Below are 12798 nucleotides of genomic sequence, written 5' to 3'. Positions count from 1 at the left end.
TGCTCGCATCTCCTGGGGGCAGCATTAAGTAACCCTCAGTGCTGCGCTCCTGCTCTGCCCTACTTTCCTGCTGTAATGAAGGATTTCCATGGCGAGGTTCCCTCCAGCTGCCTTTAACCCTATCACTCCTGGCCTGCAGGCCCAGCACTAGGGGAAGCCTAAACTTACAGGAAATCTCTAGACATCTTTGCTGCTCTGGCTTCAGTAGGGTTAAATGCAAGATGGCTGACATGTGTAGGCAGTTATAGGAGGAAGGTACCAGGTAACCAACTACTAAACTGCATGGGGAGCACAGTGCATGGGGGAGGGGTCCCGGGCTGTGTTATCTCTGATGGGCAACACTTTGCGGTGGTGTTAACTGCACCAGATACCACTCCGTGTGACACCAGAGCTGACACTTAGTCCCTTTTGTGTTTTTCTTTATTGCAGAAAGCCAAATTGGGACCAGCGGGTAACAAGGTGATCAGCCCGGCCGAGGAACGCCGACCCTATGTACCCTCCAACAACATTGACAGCGTCCGACTCACCGACTTCACCTTCATCATGGTGCTAGGCAAAGGAAGCTTCGGGAAGGTACGAGGGAGGGGCGGGGGGCACAATGACAGCTGAATGTCAGGGGCAGTAGACTATCGGACACTGGCTCGGTGTGTAGAGGCGGTCTCTGGGTGTTGACAACCTTAATCCTTGCAGGTGATGTTAGCGGAGAGGAAAGGATCGGACGAGCTTTACGCCATCAAGATCCTGAAGAAGGATGTGGTGATCCAAGATGATGATGTGGAATGCACCATGGTGGAGAAGCGGGTCCTGGCCCTATCCGACAAGCCGCCTTTTTTGACTCAGTTGCACTCCTGCTTCCAGACTGTGGTAAGGGGTGGGGTATCTGAGTGGTGTGGTAGAAGAGGCCATAGGAACCAGGGACTCATGTCTCCCCTCTGTTCTAGGACCGGCTTTACTTTGTCATGGAGTATGTGAACGGAGGAGACCTGATGTATCACATCCAGCAAGTGGGCAAATTCAAGGAGCCGCAGGCCGTGTAAGTTCAGGGTCACTTAACCGGTTGAGGCGTAAGTTATAACCTTAAATCTCCATGCGCTGGATATTATAGATCGGCAGTGCAGCAGTTAAACTTACAGCCGTGATTTCAGAATGTTTCAATGGATTTGTAGGGAAGCGCAGATACTCTGCGGGAGGCGGTGCGGCGCAGTACAGATGGCCGGGTTGTAATCTGCCCTTGTACAAGACCAGCACGTATGTCATTAGCAGTGAGAATGTCTCTTCTGCCGTCATCTTGCTGACGCTTTCAGGAACGTTCACTCATTTAATTACATGTAGTCTGAATTTGAGCCAGACAGGGTCATGTGACTGCCCTGCAGAGCGCCATCACTGGGCATCCGCCGCTAATGAATGGTCTTTTCTGGATGCCATGTTTCATTTATTAAAAGGGTAACTGGTTTGATTCAATTTTTTTATGTATAAAAACCCCTCCAATGATATTCCCGCATTACAGGCTGAGTGGGGGTTAATACTGTAGTGAAGTGCAGTCATGCGGAGTTCTTCCTTTTGATCATGTGACATCTCTCTGCAGGTTCTACGCCGCTGAGATCTCAGTGGGCCTCTTCTTCTTGCACAAGAAAGGAATTGTGTACAGGTGAGAGCACCCCCAGCTGACACTGTTGTCTAGTCAGAGTGCCCCCTGCTGACTGTGCTGTGTAGTCAGAGTGCCTCCTGCTGACTGTGCTGTGTAGTCAGAGTGCCCCCTGCTGACTGTGCTGTGTAGTCAGAGTGCCTCCTGCTGACTGTGCTGTATAGTCAGAGTGCCCCCTGCTGACTGTGCTGTGTAGTCAGAGTGCCCCCTGCTGACTGTGCTGTGTAGTCAGAGTGCCCCCTGCTGACTGTGCTGTGTAGTCAGAGTGCCCCCTGCTGACTGTGCTGTGTAGTCAGAGTGCCCCCTGCTGACTGTGCTGTGTAGTCAGAGTGCCCCCTGCTGACTGTGCTGTGTACAATGAGTGCCTCCTGCTGACAGTGATGTGTACAATGAGTGCGCCACCTACTGGTGGTGATGTGTAAGGTGAGTGCACCCCTTCTGGAGCTGCTTTGTGGTGAGAGCCGCTATTGCTGAAACTGAGTAATAAGAGCGCCTCCTGCTTATATTGCTGTGTAGTGAGAGCGCCTCCTGCTTATATTGCTGTGTAGTGAGAGTGCCTCCTGCTTATATTGCTGTGTAGTGAGAGTGCCTCCTGCTTATATTGCTGTGTAGTGAGAGCGCCTCCTGCTTATATTGCTGAGAAGTGAGAGCGCCTCCTGCTTATATTGCTGTGTAGTGAGAGCGCCTCCTGCTTATATTGCTGTGTAGTGAGAGCGCCTCCTGCTATTATTCGAGACATCAAAAACATAGCATGAGTCCAAAAATAACTAAGGTATAGTCGGGTATATCACCCTCAGACAGTAGTATAAATTCCCATAAATAGTTGTACCATCACCACAGTACTATCGGGATAACCAACTGAGAAAGTGATAACCAACACAAAGTAACCGATATTGTGAAGTGGAAGGAAAACGATGAATGGTTTTCAGAATTTTAATCAATTACAAATCTGAAAAGTGTGATGTGCAAAAGTCTTCAGCCCCCTGTACTCTGATACTCCTAAATAAAATCCAGTGCACACAACTGCCTTCAGAAGTCACTTAATGAGTTAATAGTCTGGCTGAGTATAATTTAGTCTCAGTATAAATACATCTGTTCTGTGAAGGCCTCAGTGGTTTGTTAGAGAACACTAGTGAACAAACAGCATCAGGAAGACCAAGGAACTCACCAGACAGGTCAGAGATAAAGTTGTGGAGAAGTTTAAAGCAGAGTTAGGCTATAAAAAAACATATCATAAGCTTTGAGCATCCCAAGGAGCCCTGTTCAATCCATCATCCAAAAATGGAAAAAGTATTCTACAACGGCAACCCTACCAAGACATGGCTGCCCACCTACACTGAGAGATCAAGCAAGGAGAGGACTGGTCAGAGAAGCAACCCCTGGTCAATCTGGAGAAGCTGCAGAAATCCACAGCTCAGGTACAGGGAGAATCTCTCCACAGGACAACTACAAGTCGTGCCCTCCGCAAATCTGGCCTTTGTGGAAGTGGCAAGAAGAAAACCATTGTTGAAAGAAAGACATAAGAAATGCCATTTGCAGTCATAGAGGAGACACCGCAAACGTGTAAGAAGCGGCTCTGGTCAGATGAGTCCAAAGTGGACTATGTGTGGTGGAAAAGTAACACTGCCCATCACAGCGAACACCCTATCCCCAGTGTGACACATAGGGGGCAGCATCATGCTGGGGGTGAGGCAGCAGTGACAGGGAAGCTATTCAGAGTTGATGGGAAGATGGATGGAGCTAAATACAGGGCAATCCTGGTAGAAGACCTGTTGGAGGCTGCAAAAAACTTAAGACTGGGAAGGAAATTCATCTGCCAGCAAGACAATGACCCTAAACCTACAGTCAGAGCTGCAGTGGAAGGGTCAGACCAAAGTATAGTCATGTGTTAGACTGGCCTAAATCCCACTGAGCATCTGTGACATGACAATTGCTGTTCACAGACGTCTCCATCCAGAATGTGCAAAGGTGGTAGAGACCGACCCCGAAAGACGTGCAGCCAAATGTGGCCCTACAAAGTATTACTATAAGGGGGCTGAAGACTTTTGCACGTCACACTTTTCAGATTTTTATTAGATTAAAGCCTTGTATCACTTTCCTTCCACTTCACAATATCGGCTACTTAGTCTCAATAAAATACATTTAAGTTTGTGGTTGGAAGGTGACAAAATGTGAACCAGTTTAGGGGTGTGAATACTTTTACAAGCCACTGCCATTTCCTGGAAAAACCCTGCAAAACAAGCCTGTAGATCTATCACTGGATTTAATAACCTATAATGATGGCGCTAAGCAGAGCGTCTATCCAAAAACTTGTTAGTGGTAAAGCAAGCAGATGCTGCATCCAGGTTCTATGCATAGGCCAGGTAACATGTATACCTAGTAGGTCCTAGACTTACATATATCACATATACCAAATAATATTCAAGGCACACACATGCCATCCATTATCCATACTGTGCCAAGTGAGAGCGCCTCCTGCTGACACTGCTGTGTAGTGAGAGCACCACATGGACCTTCTTACCTTGCTCTCCTCTCTGCTTTCCTCACATAGAGACCTGAAGTTGGACAATGTGATGCTGGACTCGGAGGGACACATAAAGATAGCAGATTTCGGCATGTGTAAAGAGCATATGGTGGATGGGGTGACCACCCGGACGTTCTGCGGGACCCCTGACTACATCGCTCCAGAGGTAATGCCATGTGACCTGCCAGGCCACACCCACTGTATGAACGACAGCCGTTTATTTACACTTCAGTTTAGATGAGGTGACCTGTAACTATAGCAGCACAGAGTATTTCAGGAGTATTTCAGTATTTGCTGATCTTATAGAGGAGGTAGCATTAGTTAGCCCGTCGCTGATATGGGCTGCACCTAAACATCTCTGGTAGAAGCCGTGTGACTAGTACAGCATGTCTCCCATTTGTGGATGCAGCCTGTAATGTAAAGCATAGGGGACTTGTGGCCATCATGGCTGCCATGCTCCTGTGTACGTATCGCTGTATATACAAGTGTATGTACAGACCAGGTTATGGGATGATGAGAAGAACCGCCTTCCATTATTCTTTATCATGAGCGGCTCGATCACTGCGGAAATAATATCTCAGAGCATGAAATAATCCCCAGCGTAAGATGGATATTGCAAAATCTACAAATTATATAATATGAGGGAGGGTAAACGATCGGAGTATGTGCAGTTGACCGTAGAAACCAGAGCAAAACTCCAGCTCTGCATATGAGAAACCTACAGCTCTGAATATGATGCTAGAGCAGCAGTGAGGACTGACACAGCGCAGGTGTTTGTACTACACAGGGTCTGCCTAAGGCTGGAGACCTCCCCTCTGGGTGCTGATTATACACCCCAGGGTATCACCGCCCGCTCCTCTAATGACTGTAGTGCTGTGTGTGAGGAGCAGTGCTGTTACTGTGTGTAATGAGGAGGTTGAGGATCACCAGACACAGTGGGGGACTCCGCAACACTGCTGACCTTTCTGTGGTGGCTCCCCGGTGACCGTCTCATCCACCTCTAGCGCCAATTACTGGGCAGAGGGCGAGCGCGGAGGTTATATATCACCTGAACCCCCCTCTAGGTTGTTGTGGGCAAACAGTGGCCACTACACCCCCCGAAAATACAAAAAATCTTTTCTTAATAACTGAGATGTTTATCTCTCTCTATTTTTGCTGGTTCCTTCACCTTGGCGCTCTCTGAATTTCTCTGTCCTGGGGGTGCAGGGGTGGGTGACGGGCAGCGCAGGGCATATGACAATTCCTGCTTCTATATTGAGGGGTAATTATCGTCCTCACACATCCGTCTCACCTGACACTTCCTCTGAATGAAGGGCAGAGAACAGAGAGAGGGCGGCGGAGAGGGTGAGAGGAGAATAGCGGGGAGAGGGAGGGGGAGGAGGGGTCTGCAGGAGATAAAGAATCACGATGACGGCGGCGCAGTAACCAATGGAGAACAAGGGAATACAATCTATTACTATCTGTTATCAGCCATGTCAGGAGAGGAGAGGCCGACTGTAGGACAGGTGAATACAATCTATTACTATCTGTTATCAGCCATGTCAGGAGGGGAGAGGCCGACTGTAGGACAGGAGAATACAATCTATTACTATCTGTTATCAGCCATGTCAGGGGGGGAGAGGCCGACTGTAGGACAGGTGAATACAATCTATTACTATCTGTTATCAGCCATGTCAGGAGGGGAGAGGCTGACTGTAGGACAGGTGAGTACAATCTATTACTATCTGTTATCAGCCATGTCAGGAGGGGAGAGGCCGACTGTAGGACAGGTGAGTACAATCTATTACTATCTGTTATCAGCCATGTCAGGAGGGGAGAGGCCGACTGTAGGACAGGAGAGTACAATCTATTACTATCTGTTATCAGCCATGTCAGGAGGGGAGAGGCCGACTGTAGGACAGGTGACTACAATCTATTACTATCTGTTATCAGCCATGTCAGGAGAGGAGAGGCCGACTGTAGGACAGGGGAATACAATCTATTACTCTCTGTTATCAGCCATGTCAGGAGGGGAGAGGCTGACTGTAGGACAGGTGAATACAGTCTATTACTATCTGTTATCAGCCATGTCAGGAGAGGAGAGGCTGACTGTAGGACAGGTGAATACAATCTATTACCATCTGTTATCAGCCATGTCAGGAGAGGAGAGGCCGACTGTAGGACAGGTGAATACAATCTATTACTATCTGTTATCAGCCATGTCAGGAGAGGAGAGGCCGACTGTAGGACAAGTGAATACAATCTATTACTATCTGTTATCAGCCATGTCAGGAGAGGAGAGGCCGACTGTAGGACAAGTGAATACAATCTATTACTATCTGTTATCAGCCATGTCAGGAGAGGAGAGGCTGACTGTAGGACAGGTGAATACAATCTATTACTATCTGTTATCAGCCATGTCAGGAGGGGAGAGGCCGACTGTAGGACAGGTGAATACAGTCTATTACTATCTGTTATCAGCCATGTCAGGAGGGGAGAGGCCGACTGTAGGACAGGTGAATACAGTCTATTACTATCTGTTATCAGCCATGTCAGGAGAGGAGAGGCTGACTGTAGGACAGGTGAATACAATCTATTACTATCTGTTATCAGCCATGTCAGGAGAGGAGAGGCCGACTGTAGGACAAGTGAATACAATCTATTACTATCTGTTATCAGCCATGTCAGGAGGGGAGAGGCCGACTATAGGACAGGGGAATACAATCTATTACTATCTGTTATCAGCCATGTCAGGAGAGGAGAGGCCGACTGTAGGACAAGTGAATACAATCTATTACTATCTGTTATCAGCCATGTCAGGAGGGGAGAGGCCGACTATAGGACAGGGGAATACAATCTATTACTATCTGTTATCAGCCATGTCAGGAGAGGAGAGGCCGACTGTAGGACAAGTGAATACAATCTATTGTTGTCACTGTGTATATCTCTTGTAGTCAGGTTGTCAGCTCCTCCTCTTCCTCTTCTCCCCTCTACAGATTATCGCCTATCAGCCATATGGGAAGTCTGTGGATTGGTGGGCCTACGGCGTGCTGCTGTACGAGATGTTGGCAGGTCAGGTGAGTGCAGTTTGATGATGATGGTGTCACTGCACCCCTCTCTACCTCTGAATTTACCTGTAACAACCCCTCACCCACATTATTAACCTTACAGCCCCCGTTTGATGGTGAGGATGAAGATGAGCTCTTCCAGTCGATCATGGAACATAACGTTTCGTATCCAAAATCAATGTCCAAGGAGGCTGTGTCCATCTGTAAAGGGGTAAGATATGTTTTGGGGCCTTACTGGCTTAACACTGATCACAGCTGAGGCTCTGTTGCAATGCGTCAGTGTAAACAATCCTCCCTGTGGTACAGCAGCATGTTTGTTGTAGTGTATCAGTCTGCCATCGAGGCTGCCTAGCTCACAGAGTTAATCTACAGGAGTGTGAAAGCAAGCAGCGGACAGGGGAGGTGACCTGTAATCACACTGTGTGTAGATCCTAGTGTCCTCCGTCCGCACTAAATCCGGTGTCCTTGCTTCCTATTAATTTGTGCTCTTATGCGGTCCTGAATCTCCGCAGGACGGCGCTGAATTTCGTTGGCGCGTTCCCATAGAAACTATCAAATGTGCAGACTGAAAGCTAACCGTGTCTACACATTGCCTACGCTCATTTTCTCCATGCAACCATTAAGCAAAGGGTTACACTCTCTGGGCGCCCGCGATGTTGCTGTGACCCCGTCAACCACGTGTTAATTATTCGCTGTCTCAGAGATGAAGATGTGCACGTTCTGCTCCAGGCGGGAGATGAAGGCGACACAGATACCTGCACGGCCATCAATATCTTATTATATTGTATATGTATTATACATGGAGGGGAGAGTGGCCGGGGATGCAGCGTGTGAGCGGTCATCTCTAGTCATTGAATGGGAGGGGCCCTGCTCAGTCAGAGCTTCCTGTTTCATCAATAAATTTCTTGACTGACAATGAGGACCAATACGGAGTGGGGGTTAATTATTAGTTTGTGTTAGTTACTTGCTTTATGAATAGAATTTCCCACTAACAGTGAGGACTGACACAGGGGTTGCATCATGTCAGTTACCTGCTTCTTTGTGTCTTCAATCACAGCTGATGACTAAACACCCGGTGAAACGTTTAGGCTGCGGCCCAGAGGGCGAAAGAGACATAAGAGAACACGGCTTTTTCAGGAGGATCGACTGGGAGAAGCTGGAAAACAGGGAGATTCAGCCCCCCTTCAAGCCAAAAGTGGTGAGTAGTCCGAGGCCCTAAATTGGAATGATGAGGGCCCCACTTTCAGTACGATACTGCACAATTCCTAGTTACATCTGTCTCACAGCCCAGTCACTTTCAGAGCTGCAGCCACACTTCTAGTATTAGTTCATGTCTGAATTCTCCATTCACATCCAGAAGTGTCTATAGTCTCCTCGCATCTGGCTATAAGTATAAGCCATAATTACAAAATAATGAGCAAACTGGATGTGATTGGAGCATAAGGCATGACATGTTGGGATCAGATCAGTGATACAGGGAGCATTATATAGAAATCTCATCTGTATAGAATACTCTACTCACACCCAGAGTTGTACGTATGAAGCGTGTATCTGTCTGCAGTGATAGCGGGGGGCTCAGCTGACACTGCACACTGTTCCGGCTGAAGCGGTGGCTGCGATCATACTTCTATATAAAGCTGAGGTGTGATCACAACCCATGCTGCCTCTGCGCCGTCACTCCCCGCGTGATCTGCCGCCACTGATGTCAGCAGCTCTGGGGCCCGGAGAAGCTCAGTTACAGACTCCTGTCACCGCTCTCTGGCAGAGGGGGCTGTAAAAGAAATGGCACAGCTGGCCTCTATACCAGATCCCCGCATCATCAGGTCACATGACCTCATCCTAATGTGAACTATGACGGCCTATACAGTAAGATAGACTGGCTCCAGGATGGGCCTAGGTATATTATGGCTGTGGGGCGCTGTTCCCATTTCACTTCTTGGTCAGCCTCCTGGTTCCATATAGTTACACACACTGAGAGGGCCATTTAAGGACACTTTGGGCAGAATTGATTAGTGCAGGATCTGAGGGGGTGGAGCCAGGAAACAACAAGAGGCTCCTTGTGTCATGCTCCACCCCTGCAGATCCTACAATGTATCAGTTTTGCTTGTCTCCTCCATTTGCGTAGGTTCTTGCCCTCTTGGTTCATTTTCACGTTCCAGCGGATCTTTGCGCCTGCCCTTCGTTTTTGGCGGCAGTGGATGACATTGTTTACTGGAATGTCTCATCCACAGTCACAATGTAACTGTCAGAATCTCCCCGACTGCAGGCGTCATGGAAATTGTCGCAAGTATCACAGTCCCTTCCTTAAAGGGATTCTACCATTAAAAATCTTTTTTCTGTGGCTAACACGTCGGAATAGCCTTTAGAAAGGCTATTCGTCTGTTAACCTTTAGATGGGATCTCCGCCGCGCCGTTCCTTAGTAATACCGGTTTTTACCGGTATGTAAATTAGTTCTCTGGCAGCGACGGGGGTGCGCCCCAGCGCTGAAAATGCGATGAAGGCGTCCCCACCGCTGCCCGAGAACAGGATCCTGCGCTGTCTCTACCTTTTGCTGGATCCTCCCCTTCTTTCTTCGGCGGCTTCACCTCTGTCGGCTCTGACACTAGTAGAGCTGACTGCGCATGCGCGGCCATAGTTCCGAGGCCGTAATTGTGCGCATGCGCAGTCGGCTCTACTAGTGTCTCAGTGGCAGAGCCAACTGCGCAGGCGTCAGAAGAAAGACGAAGAAAGAAGGGGAGGATCCAGCAGAAGATAGAGGCGGCGCAGGATCGTGTTCTCAGGCAGCGGTGGGGACGCCCTCATCGCATTTTCAGCGCTGGGGCCCACCCCCATCGTTGCCAGAGAATTAATTTACATACCAGTAAAAACCGGTATTACTAAGGAACGGCGCGGCGGAGATCCCATCTAAAGGTAACAGACGAATAGCCTTTCTAAAGGCTATTCCGACGTGTTAGCCACAGAAAAAAAAGATTTTTAATGGTAGAATCCCTTTAATGATTGATAGCAGAGCAACAACAATGTATCCAAGACGTTCCACGCCATATCTGCCTGCTGTTGTTTGTTACAATGTGTCATTTTACACCATGGCCGTTGACTGTTTGTTGCAATGTGTCATGTGGCATCCCTTCTAAATAAACCACTCTTGTTATTCTCCCTTCCAGTGCGGCAAAGGAGCAGAAAACTTTGATAAGTTTTTCACGCGAGGCCAACCCGTACTGACGCCCCCCGACCAGCTGGTCATCTCCAACATCGACCAAGCCGACTTCGAGGGCTTCTCCTACATTAACCTGCAGTTTGTACATCCCAGCCTGCAGAGCGTGGCGTGACCCCAGAGACTGCCAGACGGGTCACAACCAGGAGAGAACACGTTAACCCTGCGGTTTCTATGGTTGCCATGTAAAAAAAAAATAAAATAACAAAAACGTAAAAATATTTAACAAAAAAATCTGAGAAACACAAAATCGAATGTTCTGGAGAAGAAATGTCCGAGCGGCCGCATCCGCCGTGCCAGGGGAAACGCCAAGAAACACTAGATTAGAACTTCAAGTCTTCGAGAAGGGACAGGCTGAGTGCGTCCGGTGACCGGTCGTAACCGCTGTTGTCTTTCTGTTCTCCCCGCGGTGCGGCAGACGGTACAGATGATGATCTTCAGTACGATACTAGAGGCCAAATTCTGCGCTGCCATTCGGGGGGAAAGAGATCCCACCCCCAATATCTAATAACTCTTTTAAATGCGCAGGAAACATGGTGGCTGGCAGTGGGCGTGTCTTATTTACTACATGAAGGTACTCAGTGGAGCGTCTACCAGAGAGAAATTCAATATTTACATTTTTTTTTTTAATTTTTGGGTACATTTTTTTTCGTATATTTTGTTCTGGGGGGGCGGGGCCATGATTTCTCGTTCTGCATGTTCCCGTATTCATGATGATCCCGATCGACACAGTGAGAATTACCTGGAAATTTTCTTTCCTCTGATCTTCATGTGAATTTTTATTTTCCTGTTGTTTGTGTTGGTTTTATGTTTTTTTTCTGTTCTTCAGTTCTTGTTACTGCGTCGGCGTCTTCTCCATCATGGCGGCAGCGGCGGTTCTCTTATCCTGTAACTCAGAATGTATTAGATCTTCTATATTTCTATACAGATATCTACTTTCTCCCAGAGGCGCCAATTTTTAAAATTTTTTATTACTTTTCTTTCCGCCATTTTGTGCGGTTGCATGTCAGCGGCGTACATGCATGCGGGGAGGCGATGCATGCCGGAGAGATTGCGCTTTGCATGTCCAATGATAAATCATTCTGCTCTGAGATTTTTTTTTTTTTTTATTAATTTGCAGTAAAATAATAATAATAATAATTAAAAAAAAAAAAGTTTGAGATTTGTGCCAAAAACTGAGATTTTACCGGTCATTTTGCGACTGTGCAGTTTTCGGCTCTTCCCCCTTTTCTCTGAAATGCCAAATAAAATACCGCCATTACGTAACTTTGTTCCAAAGCCATAAATCAGCGGCAGCCTGTCTGCTGTGCAACTACAACCCCCAGCAATGCCCAGATGGTCTAGGAGGGTGGGCTGCATTGGTCAGTGTTAGATTTGCCATGATGTCTCCCACCACCAGGCGGACGGCGCCGCGGTATATTTAGTATTACAGACCCTTGCAGGATCTTACTCACTGCCTCTCTGGGTTGCACAGACTTGTCTTAAGCCCCCCGTAGTCGTAGTCAGGGCACTGGTGGCAGGATACATCTGTATTAAGATGTAATATTGGGGTAGGCAACCTACAAGACGAGGGTGTGAGTCTGGCCAGTGACTATCCCATCATCTGGGCTCTGGCCTGAGGTGAAATACTACCGTAGCACTATAACTCATAACATCATGAAGAGTGTGAACAGTGGCATAAATGATCTTTTTACTCTGTGCGGTGCAGAAAACATTCGTGAAATCCTGCACGCCGCCATCATGCTGCTGGGGACAGATGTTATTGGTTATGTTACCACCTCTCTGCAGAGCGCACGGCTTCTTATATCTGCAGCGGGGATCGATGTGTTAATAAGCGGAGTCACAGGGAGACTATTACAGTGTACATGGCCCCCAGAGCCCGTCCCTAGCAGGACACTTCTGTATACACTAGAGCCAATAATAATATCAGGTCAGTCATCAGCATCTTATTGGTGGCCTCCAAGATGATATTAAGATGCCAGAGTTTGAGCTTCGTGTTTAGTTGGCGGGGGCCTGGGGTGGCCCCTGCTGTCCTGCTTACCTAGATCTTACTTCTGTCTTACTGTAACTTTCTGACTCCTCAGATTGTGGACTAATGATGTCATTGATGTGTCACCCCCTGGGCAGGGCTGGTGGTGTCGGCCATGGTACCTAACTGGTGACATCACACAAGCCTTGGTGATGTCATCTGCATATATGGGGGTGAAGCGGTATCATTTGATGTCTGGAGCACAATACACTTGCTGTGGACAGTGAGGCGGACTGTTGCCCGGAGGGGGGGGGGGGTTTATAATTGTTACTCACACCCCCATTAGCTTCCAATACATGTAACCCAAGCAATGTCTTTTCAATAAATTCCTCTTGTTGGTA

At 47.9% G+C, this 12798-nt stretch overlaps 1 protein-coding gene across 2 annotated transcripts in view; it reads left to right on the top strand.

Annotated features, from left to right (window-relative positions):
* Positions 1–12798, top strand: part of PRKCA (protein kinase C alpha) — a 91509-nt gene extending 78711 nt beyond the window's left edge. For both annotated transcript variants that reach the window (XM_075279575.1, XM_075279574.1), the window contains 9 exons: positions 430–573; positions 691–864; positions 942–1033; positions 1586–1648; positions 4197–4335; positions 7145–7225; positions 7320–7427; positions 8274–8414; positions 10379–12798. In XM_075279575.1, the coding sequence (XP_075135676.1) occupies positions 430–573; positions 691–864; positions 942–1033; positions 1586–1648; positions 4197–4335; positions 7145–7225; positions 7320–7427; positions 8274–8414; positions 10379–10543 (1107 nt within the window). In that variant the 3' untranslated portion in view covers positions 10544–12798. The remainder of the gene's footprint in view (positions 1–429; positions 574–690; positions 865–941; positions 1034–1585; positions 1649–4196; positions 4336–7144; positions 7226–7319; positions 7428–8273; positions 8415–10378) is intronic.

The sequence above is a fragment of the Leptodactylus fuscus genome, chromosome 6, assembly GCF_031893055.1.
Source record: "Leptodactylus fuscus isolate aLepFus1 chromosome 6, aLepFus1.hap2, whole genome shotgun sequence".
Lineage (NCBI taxonomy): Eukaryota > Metazoa > Chordata > Amphibia > Anura > Leptodactylidae > Leptodactylus > Leptodactylus fuscus.
The sequence above is the reverse complement of the archived record's forward strand: the minus strand, read 5'-3'. Positions and strand labels throughout refer to the sequence as shown.